General features: G+C 52.2%; 1 protein-coding gene across 8 annotated transcripts in view; it reads right to left on the reverse strand.

Annotated features, from left to right (window-relative positions):
* The window catches only part of PLEKHG5 (pleckstrin homology and RhoGEF domain containing G5), a 59,581-nt gene that overhangs the window by 255 nt on the left and 41,186 nt on the right, over nucleotides 1-18,140 (reverse strand). For 3 of the 8 annotated variants that reach the window (XM_049877755.1, XM_049877760.1, XM_049877756.1), the window contains 19 exons: nucleotides 16,804-16,933; nucleotides 15,776-15,878; nucleotides 15,308-15,368; nucleotides 14,828-14,919; nucleotides 14,211-14,347; nucleotides 13,784-13,929; nucleotides 12,919-13,128; nucleotides 12,635-12,829; nucleotides 12,156-12,251; nucleotides 11,345-11,395; nucleotides 10,954-11,103; nucleotides 10,446-10,556; nucleotides 10,146-10,295; nucleotides 9,916-10,053; nucleotides 9,622-9,741; nucleotides 1,913-2,045; nucleotides 1,709-1,824; nucleotides 1,410-1,600; nucleotides 129-908 (listed from right to left, as the gene is read on the reverse strand). In XM_049877755.1, the coding sequence (XP_049733712.1) occupies nucleotides 129-908; nucleotides 1,410-1,600; nucleotides 1,709-1,824; nucleotides 1,913-2,045; nucleotides 9,622-9,741; nucleotides 9,916-10,053; nucleotides 10,146-10,295; nucleotides 10,446-10,556; nucleotides 10,954-11,103; nucleotides 11,345-11,395; nucleotides 12,156-12,251; nucleotides 12,635-12,829; nucleotides 12,919-13,128; nucleotides 13,784-13,929; nucleotides 14,211-14,347; nucleotides 14,828-14,919; nucleotides 15,308-15,368; nucleotides 15,776-15,878; nucleotides 16,804-16,933 (3,110 nt within the window). Of the gene's footprint in view, nucleotides 1-124; nucleotides 909-1,409; nucleotides 1,601-1,708; nucleotides 1,825-1,912; nucleotides 2,046-9,621; nucleotides 9,742-9,915; nucleotides 10,054-10,145; nucleotides 10,296-10,445; nucleotides 10,557-10,953; nucleotides 11,104-11,344; nucleotides 11,396-12,155; nucleotides 12,252-12,634; nucleotides 12,830-12,918; nucleotides 13,129-13,783; nucleotides 13,930-14,210; nucleotides 14,348-14,827; nucleotides 14,920-15,307; nucleotides 15,369-15,775; nucleotides 15,879-16,803; nucleotides 16,934-17,480; nucleotides 17,523-17,656; nucleotides 17,717-18,140 lie in introns of those variants that run through there. The other 5 variants (XM_049877762.1, XM_049877757.1, XM_049877759.1 and 2 more) reach the window with 4 other exon arrangements.

An 18,140-nucleotide genomic window follows, 5' to 3' on the forward strand; every position in this document is an offset into this window, starting at 1 on the left:
TCACCATCCCCAACTTCTGTCTGCTTCCAGCCATGACTGTGTCCCTACCCACTCCCTGGGCTTGCTGTCCCCAGAAATGCTGACTGACACTGGCCCATCTCCCCTCTACCCCTGGCCAGGTCACTCACGAGGCAGTGAGTGTGGAGTTGAGCAGCAGGGTGGTCCTGATTCGGTAGAGCTGGGCCAGGGTCAGCTTCCTGTGCTGGGCAGAGATGCCTGGAGGGGGTTCAGGCTGCACCCTGGGCGAGACCCCTGAGGGCAGCTCCCTGTGCCTCCTCCCGGTGGGGCCTGTGGGCTCCCCAGCCAGGCCACTGGTTCCATCCTCCGGTTCCGACAGCTCAGGGCCACTGCCAGGGCTGGGTGCCCCCTGGCAATCCCAGCGGGGTCCAGCTTCCTGAGGGGAACCCTGAGTCCTAGATCTGGGGGCTGCAGTGGCCAGGCAGAGCTCCGACAGACTGCGGCTGGGTGCTAGAGGCACTCCACGGGTGGCAGTCCCTGACAGCAGCTGGAGGAGGCTGGCCTCCGATTTGGACTTGAGCAAGTGGGGCAGACGGGGCAACAGCTGGACAGGGGTGCGGCGGCGGAGACGGGGTGAGGGTGGGGGTGAGGGGGCTTGAGGCAACTCTGGGAGCCGGGGCACTGGCTCCACCACAGGAGCTGGGGCCACAAAGTCTTGCAAGGAGGTGGGTGAGAGGGTGCCATAGGCAGAGTCCATGGAGCAGGAGCGGCCATCCACCGGGCCCAGGGGCAGCAGCTCGCTGATGGGAGTGATGGAGGAGGCCGTGGTGCTGAGAGAGGTCTCGTCCGACTGGGAGCTGAAGGGGCCGCCCTCAAACTCAGGTGAGGACAATGTCTCCCCAGGCTCTACCACTACCATGGCGAGGGTCTCTGTGGAGCCATCCGAGGCACTGTGGGGCCCAGAGGAGAGAGTCAGCCCAGCCAGAGGAAACCTGTCTGAGGTAGCCCCGTGCTGGGCAATGCACAGAGGTTTACAACCTCTGCCCTCTAGGAGCTCAAGGCTCAGAGATGCAAGACTGTGGCACGTGTACCAGATGTCCCAAAGCCTGTGCCCACAACATAAATCTATAGTGGATTGCAGCACAGTCTAAACCCTTAAGCCAGCACTCCAGCATCTACCATTGATTTATCAGATTTTGCACTCAAGGTGAACACTGTTCACTATCCTCTCCTAGACTCTGACCAGAGATAGAGTACACATGTGCACATGCACACACACACATGCACACACACACATGCACACACGTGCCCAACGGGTTCACAACATGAGGTCCTTCACAGGAAGGCGGCATGGCTGGGTGCTGTCCAGCGTCAATGGCTTTGGAATTGGGAGTCCTGGGGTAGAAGGCCTGCTCTGCAGGGACTTGCTGGGAGGTCCTGGGCAAGCATACCAGTGCTGAGAGTTGATGCTATTGCTGCTTTTGCGCAAGATGGTGGGGGAGCTTGCAGCCGAAGTGCTGCTCTCTCCATCTTCCTCCTCCTCCTCCTCTTCCTCCTCCTGCTCATCCTCCTCTTCCTCCAGGCTCTGCAGGGGCTGCTGGCTGCCTGGGTGCTCCTGTGCACGCAGCTGCTGCAGCTGGTTCTGCAGGTAGGGCGGGGGTGCACAGGGGCAGACAGGCTGTGAGCAGTAGCCCCCACCACGCTGCCCTGCCTGCCTCGCACCCCCCCACCACCACCACTCTGCTCTCACCTGGGCATTGTAAATGGCATCCACCCAGCCGCGGCATAAGGCCTGGCCGCTGGCCTGGAACGTGTAGGCCCCCACGGCGCTATGGAACTCATTCAGGTAGATGAGGAGGAAGGACCCTGGTGAGTGAGAGCCCCTAGTCAGCCAAGGCCCCAGCACCTCTCCCCACCAGCCTCTATGCAGGAGGTGGAGGTCTTGACTCCTCACCAGGGTCCCGCAGCTCCCGACACACGATCTTGTCCACTAGCAACGGTGGCCTGATGACCTTGGTCCTCTCGGCCTTCTTCACCGCTTTGGTCACCAAGAGCAGGTCCGTGAAGAGGAAGCAGTACACGTCCATCTGGAGGTGGGGAGAGGAGGAGGCCGTTGGGGTCAGGACCAGGACCCTGGAGTCACAGGCAGGGACCCTCAGCCTGTCTGCTGCAACACTCTCACCGGGGAGGTGGGTGAGACTTGTGTGCTGACAAACACCTCCTCCACCCACCTCCCAAAGTGAACCTGTAAGTAAAATTAAAATGAAGATACTGAATTGTACACTAAAAAACGCCTGTGATAGCAAACTTTGTTATATCTATCTCACCACAATAAGAATTGTTTTCTAAATTCCAGTAAAAAGAAAAAAATTAAAATGGAGGCAGTTTTCTTTCATTGAGCTATACACTTGTGATTTACTTCAACTGAAAGTTTACATTTAATTATGGGTGATGGGAAAATTCGAAAACGAACAATGGTAATGGTTGAACAACATAAGAAACATAACTAAAAAACCAAAACACCGTGGAAAAACATACCTTGCTCATGGATAGGAAGACTTAACATAGTAAAAATGTCTATTCTACCAAAAGCCATCTATACATACAATGCACTTCCGATCCAAATTCCAATGTCATTTTTTAAGGTGATAGAGAAACAAATCACCAACGTCATATGGAAGGGAAAGAAGCCTCGGATAAGCAAAGCTTACTGAAAAAGAAGAAAGTGGGAGGCCTCACTCTACCTGATTTCAGAACCTATTATACAGCCACAGTAGTCAAAACAGCCTGGTATTGGTACAACAACAGGCACATAGACCAGTGGAACAGAATTGAGAACCCAGATATAAATCCATCCACATACGAGCAGCTGATATTTGACAAAGGCTCAGTTAATTGGGGAAAAGATAGTCTTTTTAACAAATGGTGCTGGCATAACTGGATATCCATTTGCAAAAAAATGAAACAGGACCCATACCTCACACCAAGCACAAACACTAACTCCAAGTGGATCAAAGACCTAAACATAAAGACTAAAACGATAAAGATCATGGAAGAAAAAATAGGGACAACCTTAGGAGCCCTAATACAAGGCATAAACAGAATACAAAACATTACCAAAAATGACGAAGAGAAACCCGATAACTGGGAGCTCCTAAAAATCAAACACCTATGCTCATCTAAAGACTTCACCAAAAGAGTAAAAAGACCACCTACAGACTGGGAAAGAATTTTCAGCTATGACATCTCAGACCAGCGCCTGATCTCTAAAATCTCTATGATTCTGTCAAAACTCAACCACAAAAAGACAAACAACCCAATCAAGAAGTGGGCAAAGGATATGAACACACACTTCACTAAAGAAGATATTCAGGCAGCTAACAGATACATGAGAAAATGCTCTCGATCACTAGCCATTAGAGAAACGCAAATTAAAACCATGATGAGATTCCATCTCACTCCAACAAGGCTGGCATTAATCCAAAAAACACAAAATAATAAATGTTGGAGAGGCTGCGGAGAGATTGGAACTCTTATACACTGCTGGTGGGAATGTAAAATGGTCCAACCACTTTGGAAATCTATCTGGCGTTATCTTAAACAGAAATAGAACTACCATACAACCCAGAAATCCCACTCCTCGGAATATACCCTAGAGAAATAAGAGCCTTCACACAAACAGATATATGCACACCCATGTTTATTGCAGCTCTGTTTACAATAGCAAAAAGCTGGAAGCAACCAAGGTGTCCATCAACGGATGAATGGGTAAATAAATTGTGGTATATTCACACAATGGAATACTACGCATCGATAAAGAACAGTGACGAATCTGTGAAACATTTCATAACATGGAGAAACCTGGAAGGCATTATGCTGAGCAAAATTAGTCAGAGGCAAAAGGACAAATATTGTATAAGACCACTAGTATAAGATCTTGAGAAATAGTATAAACTGAGAAGAACACATACTTTTGTGGTTACGAGGGGGGAAGGGAGGGAGGGTGGGAGAGGTTTTTTTACTGATTAGTAGATAAGAACTGCTTTAGGTGAAGGGAAGGACAATACACAATACATGGAAGGTCAGCCCAACTGGACTGGACCAAAAGCAGAGAAGTTTCTGGGATAAAATGAATGATTCAAAGGTCAGCGGAGCAAGGGCGGGGGTTTGGGGAACATGGTTTAAGGGGACTTCTAAGTCAATTGGCAAAATAATTCTATTATGAAAACATTCTGCATCCCACTTTGAAATGTGGCGTCTGGGGTCTTAAATGCTAACAAGCGGCCATCTAAGATGCATCAATTGGTCTCAACCCACCTGGAGCAAAGGAGAATGAAGAACACCAAGGTCACACGACAACTAAGAGCCCAAGAGACAGAAAGGGCCACATGAACCAGAGACCTACAGCATCCTGAGACCAGAAGAACTAGTTGGTGCCCAGCCATAATCGATGACTGCCCTGATAGGGAGCACAACAGAGAACCCCTGAGGGAGCAGGAGATCAGTGGGATGCAGACCCCAAATTCGTATAAAAAGACCATACTTAATGGTCTGACTGAGACTAGAGGAATCCCAGCGGTCATGGTCCCCAAACCTTCTATTGGCACAGGACAGGAACCATCCCCGAAGACAACTCATCAGACATGAAAGGGACTGGACAGTGGGTAGGTGAGAGACGCTGATGAAGAGTAAGCTAATTATATCAGGTGGACACTTGAGACTGTGTTGGCATCACCTGTCTGGAGGGGGGATGGGAGGATAGAGAGAGTTGGAAGCTGGCAAAGTTGTCACGAAAGGAGAGACTGGAAGGGCTGACTCATTAGGGGGAGAGCAAGTGGGAGTACGGAGTAAGGTGTATATAAACTTATATGTGACAGTCTGACTTGATTTGTAAACGTTCACTTAAAGCTCAGTAAAAGTTAATAAAAAAAAAAAACACCAAAAAAACCAAACCTGTTGCCATCGAGTTGACTCCAACTCATAGCAATCCTATAGGACAGAGTAGAACTGCCCTACAGGATTTCCAAGGCGTGCCTGGTGGATTCGAACTGCCAACCCCTTGGCCAACAGCTGTAGCTCTTAACCACTTTGCCACCAGGGTTGCCAGAAACATAACTAGTGTCACCAAATTGTGCACATAAAAAATGTTGAAAAGGCAAGAATTTGCTACAAAGATATGTATCAAGATAAAAAACTTACATTTGATATTTATGCACCCAATGACAGGGCTGCGAGATACATAAAACAAACTCTATCGGCATTGAAAAGTGAGATAGACAGCTCCACAATAATAATAGGAGACTTCAACACACCACTTTTGGTGAAGGACAGGACATCCAGAAAGAACCTCAGTAAAGACATGGAAGATCTAAATGCCACAATCAACCAACTTGACCTCATAGACATATACAGAACACTCCACTCAACAGCAACCAAGTATACTTTCTTTTCTAGTGCATGTGGAACATTCTCTAGAATAGACCACATATTAGGTCATAAAGCAAGCCTTAGCAGAATCCAAACATTGAAATATTACACAGTATCTTCTCTGACCATAAGGCCATAAAAATGGGAATCAATAACAGGGAAATCAGGGAAAAGAAATCAAACACTTGGAAACTGAACAATACCCTGCTCAAAAAAGACTGCATTATAGAAGACATTAAGGATGGAATAAAGAAATTCATAGAATCCAATGGGAATGAAAACACTTCCTATCAGAACCTTTGGGACACAGCAAAAGTAGTGCTCAGTGGTCAATTTATATCAATAATGCACACATCCAAAAAGAAGGGCCAAAATCAAAGAATAATCCCTACAACTTGAACAAATAGAAAGAGAGCAACAAAAGAAACCCTCAGGCACCAGAAGAAAACAAATAATTAAAATTAGAGCAGAACTAAATGAAATAGAAAACAGAAAAACAATTGAAAGAATTAACAAGACCAAAAGCTGGTTCTTTGAAAAAATCAACAAAATTGATAAACCACTCGCCAAGCTGACAAAAGAAAAACAGAAGAGGAAGCAAATAACCCAAATAAGAAATAAGATGGGCGATATTACAACAGGCCCAGCTGAAATTAAAAGAATCATATCAGATTACTATGAAAAATTGTACTCTAACAAATTTGAAAACCTAGAAGAAATGGATGATTTCCTAGAAACACACTACCTACCTAAACCAACACAGAGGAAGAACAACAAAATAGATCCATAACAAAAGAAGAGATTGAAAAGGTAATCAAAAAACTCCCAACAAAAAAAGCCCCAGCCCAGATGGCTTCACTGCAGAGCTCTACCAAACTTTCAGAGAAGAGTTAACACCACTACTACTAAAGGTATTTCAGAGTATAGAAAAGGACGGAATACTCCCAAACTCATTCTATGAAGCCAGCATATCCCTGATACCAAAACCAGGTTAAGACACCACAAAAAAAAATTACGGACCTATATAGGGTCGCTATGAGTCGCAATCGACTTGACGGCACTGGGTTTGGTTTTTTTTTGGTTTATATCCCTCATGAACTTAGATGCAAAAATGCTCAACAAAATTCCAGCCAATAGAATTCAACAACATATCAAAAAAAATAATTCACCATGACCAAGTGGGATTCATACCAGGTATGCAAGGGTGGTTCAACATTAGAAGAAGAATTAATGTAATCCATCACATAAATAAAACAAAAGACAAGAATCACACGATTTTATCAGTTGATGCAGAAAAGGCATTTGACAAAGTTCAACACGCATTCATGATAAAAACTCACAGCAAAATAGGAATACAAGGCAAATTCCTCAATGTAATAAAGGGCATTTATACAAAGCCAACAGCCGACATCACCCTAAATGGAGAGAGCCTGAAAGCATTCCCCTTGAGAACAGGAACCAGACAAGGATGCCCTTTACCACCACTCTTATTCAGCATTGTGCTGGAGGTCCTAGCCAGACCAATTAGGCTACACAAAGAAATAAAGGGCATCCAGATTGGCAAGGAAGAAGTAAAATTATCTCTATTTGCAGATGACATGATCTTATACACAGAAAACCCTAAGGGATCCTCCAGAAAACTACTGAAAGTAATAGAAGAGTTCAGCAGAGTATCGGGATACAAGATAAACATACAAAAATCAGTTGGATTCCTCTACACCAACAAAAAGAACATCGAAGAGGAAATCCCCAAATCAATACCATTTACAGTAGCCCCCAAGAAGATAAAATACTTAGGAATGAATCTTACCAGAGATGTAAAAGACTTATACAAAGAAAACTACAGTACACTCTGCAAGAAACCAAAAGAGACCTACATAAGTGAAAAAACATGGACAGGAGGACTTAACATTATAAAAATGTCTATTCTAATACAAACAGATATATGCACACCCATGTTTATTGCAGCTCTGTTTACAATAGCAAAAAGCTGGAAGCAACCAAGGTGTCCATCAACGGATGAATGGGTAAATAAATTGTGGTATATTCACACAATGGAATACTACGCATCGATAAAGAACAGTGACGAATCTGTGAAACATTTCATAGCATGGAGGAACCTGGAAGGCATTATGCTGAGCGAAATTAGTCAGAAGCAAAGGACAAATATTGTATAAGACCACTATTATAAGATCTTGAGAAATAGTAAACCTGAGAAGAACACATACTTTTGTGGTTACGAGGAGGGGAAGGAGGGAGGGTGGGAGAGGGTTTTTTATTGATTAATCAGTAGATAAGAACTGCTTTAGGTGGAGGGAAAGACAACACTCAATACATGGAAGGTCAGCTCAATTGGACTGGACCAAAAGCAAAGAAGTTTCCGGGATAAAATGAATGCCTCAAAGGTCAGCAGAGCAAGGGCGGGGGTCTGGGGAACATGGTTTGCGGGGACTTCTAAGTCAATTGGCAATATAATTCTATTATGAAAACATTCTGCATCCCACTTTGAAATGTGGCGTCTGGGGTCTTAAATGCTAACAAGCGGCCATCTAAGATGCATCAATTGGTCTCAACCCACCTGGGGCAAAGGAGAATGAAGAACACCAAGGTCACACGACAACTAAGAGCCCAAGAGACAGAAAGGGCCACATGAACCAGAGACCTACATCATCCTGAGACCAGAAGAACTAGTTGGTGCCCGGCCATAATTGATGACTGCCCTGACAGGGAGCACAGCAGAAGATCCCTGAGGGAGCAGGAGAGCAGTGGGATACAGACCCCAAATTCTCATAAAAAGACCAGACTTAATGGTCTGACTGAGACCAGAAGGACCCCAGTGGTCATAGCTGCCAGACCTTCTGTTGGCCCAGGACAGGAACCATTCCCAAAGCCAACTTTTCAGACAGGGATTGGACTGGACAACGGGTTGGAGAGGGATGCTGGTGAGGAGTGAGCTTCTTGGATCAGGTGGACACTTGAGACTATGTTGGCATCTCCTGCCTGGAGGGGAGATGAGAGGGTGGAGGGGGTTAGAAGCTGGTGAAATGGACATGAAAAGAGAGAGTCGAGGGGGGGGGCGGGTTGTCTCATTATGGGGAGAGCAATTGGGAGTATGTAGCAAGGTGTATATAAGTTTTTGTGTGAGAAACTGACTTAATTTGTAAACTTTCACTTAAAGCACAATAAAAATTAAAAAAAAAACAAAAACTTACATTTGAAAAAAAAGGGGCGGGGGGAACGGAGCAACCAGAATGGAAATAATGAGAATGTTCACACATTTTGACAAAGGACAAATGTAACCAACATCACTGAACAGCTTGTGTAGGAATTGTTGAATGGGAACCTAAACTGCTGTGTAAATCTTCACCGAAAACACAATAATATATTATTTAGGAAAAAAAAAAAAAGCCGGGGGGAAATGGGCAGTTATTGCTTAATGTTTGAGGTGGTAGTTTTGGAAAGAGATAGTAGTGATGGTTATACAATATTGTGAATGTAATTAATGCCACTAAATTATATACTTAGAAATCACTAAAATAGTAATTTGATGTTATACGTATTTTACCACAATAAAAGAAAAAAGAGGTGATTTTAAAATCACAATCTGCAGGATGACTAGTACAGCAGCAAGGCTCTGGGCAGTTTCTGGCCTCCCTCCCGCCCAGGACCCCCCTGGCACTGACAGGTGAGCAGGCCTGGCCCCTCCTGGATAAACTGTGACCTTGCAGAATATGTCAAAACTTCTTGTTGGGTGCTGTGGAGTCAATTCCAACTGAGGGCAACTTCATGTGTGCAGAGTAGAGTTTCTCCATAGAATTTTCAAGGCTGTGACCTTTCAGAAGCAGATTGCCAGGCCTTTTTCCCAAGGTGCCCCTGGGTGTATTCGAACCATCAACCTTTCAGCTAGAAGTCGAATGCTTAACTGTTTGTGCCACCCAGGAACTCCCTATATGTAGAGTAAAACCAGTTAAAAATCAGTTGCCGTTGAGTCGAGTCCAACTCATGGCAACCCCAGTGTGTCAGTAGAACTGTGGTCTACAGTGTTTTCTATGGCTGGATTTAAACTGGAAGCAAAATCTCACCTGTCATTTGACCACGAAGTCACTGGTTCTTGAGTCACCACCCACTGACTCAGTAGCTGAGAACCACCAGTGACAGGGGTCCCTAGAAAGCATGGCCTAAACCCACAGGGCAAGAGAGAGTGGAGCGGGAGGTGGCAGGGGCCCCCGGAGTCACCTTGCTGTCCTTCCCCTCCTTCATTCTCAGGCTCCCCTCCAACAGCAGCTGTCGTGTCTCTTCTGGGGAGGCACCAGGGATGGGCGCTGTTAAGTCCAGCTGCAGAAATTCCTTCAAGAGCTAGGGGGTGGGGAGGGCATTGACTTGTAGGGGAGGTCAGGCGTCTGACGCCCCACCTCAGTTAGGAGTCCTCAGGTGAGGTCACCAGCATAGCCTGCCTGCCCATTTAGCCTTCTTCCCCACCCAGCAGCACTGGGGACACCCTCTCCTGCGTGCCCGCACACACACGCCCACCTTGTCCACCTCATCGTTGCTGCCCTCCACCACCTCGTAGGCGTCAACGCGGCTCACCACCGCTGCCAGCCGCTGCCGCTCTTGTCGCTGCCGCATGCACGCATTCACATGGTGAATGAAGCGCTCCATGGAGCCGATCTGGGGGCAGGTGAGGGGGTTCAGGCCCAGGGCCGGGGAGGGGGCCAAGGAGGGTCTGCGATCCACAGTACCCCACCCGCCAGCCTGGTTACCATGGTGACGACGGCCTCTTTGGCTCGCGGCTCATCAGTCTTCCTCAGCACCGACTTGAGGAGCAGCGGGTACTTGGTGAGCCGCTGGTGGGGCTTGGCCAGCATGTCACTCAGCTTCAACCGCTGGCACTGCTGGTGCTTCTCCGCCCACTGCGGCGGGGTACCGCGGGCCGGACTCAGGCAGGTCCGCCCACCATGCAGCCCCACCCTCTAATCCCAGACAACGCCGCTGGCAACCTGTGCACCTGCCGCCCAGGTGCCGCCCCGCCGCTGCCCACCACCCAGACCCTGACCCCTCACCGTAACATAGGCTCGGAAGAGGTCGTTGTCGCGCAGCAGGCCGCGCATGTACTCCATGCAGCCCTCCTCCTCCATGCAGTATCGGATGTAGGGCTTGAAGAGTGAGCCGAACTGGCCCAGGGCGGGAGAACAACCACCGCACCGTTACCGCGTGCTCCCTGCGGCCGGCTAGGCGCCAAACGCTTCGCAAGCCCTTTCTCACTGCATTTTCGCAACAATCCCAGGGTTAGGCAAGCTTATGATCCCTGCTTTCCAAACGAGGAAACTGAGCCTCAGCTAAGGGACCACCCTCAGCCAGGGAGTCAGCAGTTTGATGGCCAGGGCAGGGTTCCAACACGGGCGACTGACTTGTAATCTTGCCTTCGACCACTAGGGGCCGTGCGAGGTCACTGGCCAGGGGAGGTTACGGGGATGGGTGCGCAGATGGGATCCAGTGCGATTGGGCATGGAGCCTTTCCGGCGCCCAGGCTGCTTCTGTACCCCCGCCTGTGCCCATCCCTGCCCGTACCATCTTGAATCCCTTAAAGAAGTCCCCGGGCTGCAGCAACGCCCGCGTGCGCCGCGCCTTCTCCAGCACCGGCGCCATCACGCTCCTCCACAGCCCGCGGTGCAGCCGCGCGATCTCTGTGATGTTGCTGAACAGGCGCTCCGCCTCCACCTGCGCGGGACAGGAGGTCCGCTCGGCCCGCCCCTTGGTCTCGCACAGGCCAGGCATCTGGGATGAGCCCCTCGGCTGGGCCCGCCCCTCGAGTCTAGCCCTCCCGTCAGCCTCGCCCCACCTTTCGTCAGCCCCTCCCCGATTCCCGCCCCTCAGCACCACCTTCGCCAGGCCCCGCCCCTCTTCCTAGTACAGCCCTTCCCCTGCCCCTCCCCTGCCCCACTGCCAGTGCCCACCTCACCTCACACAGGAGCCCTGACTCTTGCAGGTTCAGGAGGCAGCACAGGAAGAGCTATGAGGGTAGAAGGCGCTGCAGCTCGAGGGGGAGTTCCACGCCCCACCAAGCCCCACCCGGACTCTTAGGCTCCTCACCCATCCTCCCTCCCAGGGAGACCTGAGGCAGCCAGGGACAGAGAGAGTTTACCCTTTGCTTTCACATCTGGAGGGGCCAGGGAAGGCTCCAGATCTCAAGAAAAGGTCCAGCCCTAATGCCCACCTGGGGGTCACCGTGCCTGGACACCCCCGGAGGGAAGCTCTGGGGAGACTGGCCTCGCAAACATGCCTGGGCCTCTCTTCCACCTCTGCCCTGGCTCATCTTTCGGGGCTGGGCTCAGAGGATGCTTCCTTCAGGAAGCCTTCCTTGAATTCCCAAGCCCAGGATAGGTGCACCCCTCTGTCCAAGTCCCTTCACCTGTACCCACTCAGTACCTATCCACTGTCTCCCTGTCTAGGGTGTGAGCTGTAGGGACCTGGCACAAAGCAGATGTTCAGAAATGACTTTGAACAAGTGAGGCCTGGCCTGCGTTAATTCAGCTCCACCCAGCCAACCTCCCGAAGCCCAACCCAGGTGTCCAGCCTGTGGGAGACCCTGCTCTCTGGGGTATAGCCCTTCTCTGGCTTTCCTGCCCCCCTTTTGTTGTATGGCAACTGCTCCTTCTGAAAAGGTCTGGGCTCAGCTCAGGGACCACCCAGTCAGAGGCCATGGGTGGCGGGGGGGCAGGCAGATGAGCAGGTGGCCAGGTGCACACTGGGCCAGGGCGGCCCACACTCACATTGGTGATCACCCGCAGCTTCTTGATGTAGGAGGCCTCGGTGTGCAGGAGCTCCCACACTGCCTCCTGCTGGTGGCACTGCCGGCGCGTCAGCTTCTGCGGGGAGAGGAGGAAGGGTCAACTAGGAGCCCCAAAGCACACCAGGCTAGCAAGAGGGGCCCGGGAGGATGAGCAACCCTGCAGGCAACATCTCATTTTCCAGGTTCAGACAGAGAGGTCCCAAGAGAGGCGGGGCCATCCTGGACATCACACAGATCCTCAGTCAAGACACCCAAGTTCTGGAGACTTCCTCTGCTGCTAAAATAGCCAAGTGACACAGTGACCTCTCCTGGCCTGTTTCCCCAAAGTGGGTTAACACCAACAGCAGCCCCTAGGGCTGCCCTGTGGAACATCCCGTCACTGAGGCCTCACGAAAGCCTCATGAGGTAGGGGAATGAGGAGGGTGGAGAGGGCGCTGCCAGGCCCAGGGCTGCACCCACCTCATGCCCATCAATGAGCTCCCGCCAGCTGTCCTCCAGCTGCACGCAGGCACCGTCCTCATCCTCGTCCTCATCCTCCTCCTCCTCCTCCTCCCAGGAGTCGTGGTCGAAGCGCAGTCTCCGGGGTAGCCGGGGCAGCCCAAAGAGGCTATAGGCATGCAGCTTGCCCTCCAGCTGCTCCATCTTGTCTGCCTCCTGGAAGGTCAGGGTCAGGGGTCAAGGTTCGGCCAGCCACCTGACCAGCCAGTTCTCCTGCTCCAGGGCTCACAGGGCTACACACATACCCGGCCGAAGGCGCTGGTGCTGGGGCCTGAGCTGAAGAAGCCACTGAAGCGACTGGCCGCCCGATTCTTCCAGCTATCACCACCCGTGCTGCTGGGACCACCACTGCTGCCGCTGGGCAGAGAGCAGCTGGAGGGAGTGGGGGGCTCCTGCCCAGGGATGCTTACCTCCCCCAGGAACTCAGACATGTTCTTGCGGCGGCGGCCAGGGGCCTGGTCAGGGAGGGGGCGGTCAACTAGTGTAACTTGGCCCCACAGCCCCTCACCACAGTGGGTCTCCATGACCGCAGGCCAACCTGTTATGTGGGAGTGTCTCTGCACCCTACCCTGGGATGTGACCTCTCCTGGGACCCACCCATGCTCTGGGGGCTAGAAGGCCCAGACACAGATACACCTGGACCACTGTCTCCCAGCCACAAGCACGCACAAGGTGGGAAGAAGCACACAGTTACACACACACACACACACGCTTACTAACACAGCTCCCAAGGCATCCCGGGGATACATATACAGTCAGTGACTCCTTGATGCCTGAGCACAAATACACAAAGCCACATAGACCTTACACACACACAGACACACACAGACACACAGACACACAGACACACACACACACACACACACACAGTGACTCCTGGATCACTGGGAGACTTCCAGAGATAAGACTCATCACTTTAGTATGGTCTAGATCCAGAGAGGGTCCCCACTGTCAGAGACAGTGCCATTTCCCAGAAGAGGAAATGACAGCCCTGAGAGAGAGCAGAGAGGGCCCAAGGTGACCTCCCCTCTGAGGAGGGACCAACTCTGTGCTAGAGCCCAGCTTGTGACTTCGCCCCAGCCCTGCCCTGGAACAGCCCCTCCTCCTCACCAAGATGTCGAGGCTTTCCCGGCGGCTCTGAGGGTCCCCACGTTCCAGACTGGGGGCCCTGGCCCCAGCTGGCCGCAGTATTGGCAGGCTCAGTGACTTCGAGTCCTTCACTCCCTGCTCCACCTTGCCTTCATCCCCAGGCTTGGCTGGATGGCATTTGGGGACAAGGAGAGGTCCTCAGTGCCAGGTCCAACAGAGGAGGAGGCCCCAGCCTGGCTCTCTTGAGAATGCAAACTAAGGGCTGGCTACCCTCCCCCTACAGCCTCACCCTGCCAGCACCGGTCACACTACCTAGCAGAGACACCTGTATGGTAATGAGCTGCTGGGGGCTCTGGCCAATGGCAACTCAAGCCAGGAAGAAGCTCCCAACTCCAGAGGCCCAGCCAGGCCCCAGCTGCCTGCCCAGCCTCTGGAGCCTTCTCCTCACCTTTGACCCGCAGGTAGTGTCCTCCAAACCTGTAGGCCTCAAAGGTGAGGGACAGGGGTGTATTGGACTGGTCCAGGTAGATGTCCACTTTGCCCAATGCGATGCCCTTCCTCTCAAACACAGGCAGCAGCACCTCTCTGCCCCAGAACAAGAAGTATGGACATGAGAGAAACAATCATGGGGGCCCTCACCCTGGCCACGCCTTCAGTTCCACCCAGCCTTCCTGACAGAGAGGGGAGACACACTCAAGATCACACACAGGTACAGGCACAGGTGTGCAGATACCTCCACAGTCCTCAGAGGTTCACACACGTTTACAAACAGGCCAACATCCCACACCCTTACCCAGTCTGCACACCAGGGCAGACAGTCACACACACACCTGTCATACCCAGGTACTGGGCCATGCACACATGAATGGAACATAATGGCACACAGACTCTGCCACATGTTCCCTCAGGCTGGTTTGCATATCATGTAGGTCTGCACACAGGTGTAAGGATTCACGCACAGGCCATCACCCAGACAAGGTCACACCTGCTGAGACAGGCACCTCCAGCACAGCAGGCCACGTCTCTCCCACCCCCGGCCCTGTCCTGAGGCCCACCAAGCCCTACCCCAGCGACTTCTTCTTCATGGCTGGTACAATCTCTGTCTCAATGTCCACATTCAGGTCGAATTTGAGGGTGAAGCACTCCTTGCTAGGGTCCTGGGAGAGGACACAACTACTGGTCTCTCACTGCCACCCCTCGTCCCACCCTGTCCGCCCCCAGAGCCCAGGATAGGAACCCCAGCAGGGAAGGCAACACCAGGATCACCCCAGCCTGCCTCTATCCCCCCCCAGAAAAAAGGAGGCCCCCAATCCCCTCCTGCCTGAGGAGATCCTGGACCACCCCCACCTGGCTGAGGTGGGCAATGCTGGGCACAGGGAAAGGTGGTGAGTGGGGACACACTCACGCCCGGCCCCAGCCCTCATCCTGGAGTTCAGAGCAGAGAGGCCCAGCCTCAGGGGTAGGAAAGGGCCTGGAGGGGGGACAGGGGCAGTTTGGAGGAGGCTGTCTGGGACTCCCCCTCTCGCAGCCCTGGGGGCCACTTACATCTGTGTGTCTTCTCCTTGCTTTCTTCTTGGAGAGTCTTAGGCCTGTGCTCTTCCGGTCCCTGCAAGGAAGACATGAGGGTAGAGGTGGGAGATGAGTGTGGGCTCTCATCAGGGATGTGAATGGGGGCCCGTTGTAGCTTGCCACCCCTCCCTCACCCCAAGTTACCCAACAATTCGGGGGCCTTCAGACAGGCCCTGGCCACCATGTGGCTGTGCGCCCTCTGGTGGCCAACACAGGAGTCACACCCAATGGTACCTAGTGAGGGGTTTGATCAGACATCCTGAAGGCGGCCCAGCCAGGGGGCAGCCTCCTCCAGGAATCTGGGTACCAGCAGGGGTGGGGAGGGGGTCTGGGAGGAAGGCACCAAAGCACCTGGTTCCTGCATCTCTGGCCTGAGGTCCAGCCTTGGGACCCCCACTCCTACCCCCCCAGGTATCTGCTCTGCCCACCTGCTCCCTCACTTACCCTTTGCCATCCATGGAACCTTCCTCCTCCTCCTCCAAGTCCACTGCAAGGCTGGTGCATGGGGGGCATGACCGGGTAGACACATTCCGGGCCAGGACAGAGCCTGAGGAGGAAAATGGGTTGGAGTTATGACGACCCCTCCCTGGTCCCCTCTTAGCCTTCCAACACGGCCATCTCTAGGGTGGACCCACTGCCTGTCACCAATCCTGGGCCCTCCCCCCAAACTTGCTAGGGTTCCACAGTTCTGTAAGGAGGAGCTCAGTCAATGCTTATCCCCTATCACCCCAGAACCAAAAGGACACTAGGGCCCTGGATGATACCCCAGGTGACATCCCACTCCCATACCAATCCCCCCTCCTACAAAATGGGGGTAACAGGGTTCCGCCTCTGGCATGGCTGCAGGAAGGGACCAAAGTCCATGGCTCTTTCCCTCAGCCTCCGTTCCCTTACTGCTGTGATCACACCAATTTCCCCAGGGCCCTGGAAGAAGGGGAAAGTCTTTTTGCCCCTCGCTCAGTGGAGAAAACAAGCAAGAGGCATTTCTCACCAGGCCGGGGTGCCTATAAGCCACCCCACACAGGAAATTGGTGGTGGGCCTGGGCTAGGTCCCTATTCAGTAGGAGCTCTTGTTCCCACCACAAGTGCCTTCTGACACCCACCCCCAACACCACCACCTCGGCACTGCCTTAGCCCTGCCAGCAGCCTGGCTCAGAGGATTTGCCCAGAAGTGGAAGCGGCTGGGCCTCTCCCGTTGCCCTCAGGCTGGGCAGAGCCAGGAAGAAGAGGGCTTTCCCGTGTCGGGCCCAGGCTGGGGGCAGAGGTGGCTGTAGACTCAGCCAGATAAACAGAGTGCCCTGGTAAGGAGGCCTGCTCACGAGATGGGGTGCAGTCCCCCGATTTTTTCTCTTGCTGAAAAACTTGTGGAACCAAAGGAACCATGACTCACTTGGGTTTCATTATTTACAGTTGATTTTTGCAAGTGTGAAGGCCCAGGGTTCCAGGGACCAGTCTGGGCCCCCCGTGCTCACCTTGGGGTGGCAAGTCGAAGCGGACGTGCCCGTCGTAATGCATGGCACTGTGGAACTTGCTGTCACAGGCCTCACAGAGGTTGAGGGGCCCCTGGTGGTGCAGCCGCTGGCAGTCGGCGTGGTGGCATACCTGTGGTGGGAAGGACAAGGGGCTGGGTCAGGCTGGGGCTCCTGACCACCTGTGGGGGCTGCTCTGTATTATCCAGCTCATCATTGCCCACAGGGCGCCTTACACTCATTAATTCATTGGCAAACGTTTCCCAAGCACCTACTATGTGCCTATTCCCGTACCATGCCCTAGGGGTGCCAAGAAAAGCAAAGTCAGGCCTTGGGTGCACAGCTTGCTGGAGAAGACTTGGAGTCATAACCAGGGCTGCCTCCTGGGTACAGGTTTGAAAGGCACTAGAAAAGGATGTTGGGCTGTCGTTTGGTCTGGCCAGCTGAGTGTGAACTGGAATGCCCTGAGCACCTCCCCCGAGACTCTCTGCCCTCAGTTCTGTGGCCTGCCAGGCCCCTTGGCCCCATATGGATTCCTGAGATAAGGTGCAAAGGGGGTGGGTTATGGAGTAGTCAAGGAGAGGTGGTCAGGGTCTGAGGGCCCATGTGGGGCCCATGAGCCGCTGCCAGGTGACTTGACCCTGGGCTTCCTGGACCACCCTTATCCACCCTCTCCCTACCTCTCCTGGGCGACTTTCATATCTTCTCTGCCCCCAAACCTTCTGTAAAAAAAAAACAAAAACCTTCTGTAGCCCTCCCCAAACTTGCTCCTCCACAACTATTTTGCTTCTTATTCTCTGGAACCAGAAGTCATCAGGAGGTTGGTCCAAGACCTCTGGCCACCACATCCACTCACCTGCTCCAGGTGGGGGCTGCAAAGGAACCTCTCTCCTTCAGTCTGAAGCCACTGAGATCCCACCCCGCCTGCCAGAGGGTGGGAAGACACTGCTCAGCATTCTTCCTCTCCTCCCCCTCAAGTCTCCCTTCCAACATGCTGCTATTTGTCCCTCTTATAAAAGCAGTGTCTTGATCTCCCTTCACCCTCCAGCTTTGCTGCTGTTAGCCACCGTCAAGTCAGACCCCAACTCATGCTGACCCCCCTGCACAACAAAACGAAATGCTGCCCAAGCCTGTCGCCATTCCCATGATCAGTTGTGGATCGGACCCTTGTAATCCATAGGGTCTTCACTGGCTAATTTTTGGAAGTAGATCACCAGGCGTTTCTTCTTAGTTTGTCTTAGACTGGAAGTTCCGCTGAAGCCTGTTCAGCCAGCCTCCACTACAGATGGGTTGTGGCTATACGTGAGGTGTACGTACTGACCAGGAATTGAACCTAGGTC

Source organism: Elephas maximus, chromosome 3, assembly GCF_024166365.1.
Source record: "Elephas maximus indicus isolate mEleMax1 chromosome 3, mEleMax1 primary haplotype, whole genome shotgun sequence".
NCBI classification, from domain to species: domain Eukaryota; kingdom Metazoa; phylum Chordata; class Mammalia; order Proboscidea; family Elephantidae; genus Elephas; species Elephas maximus.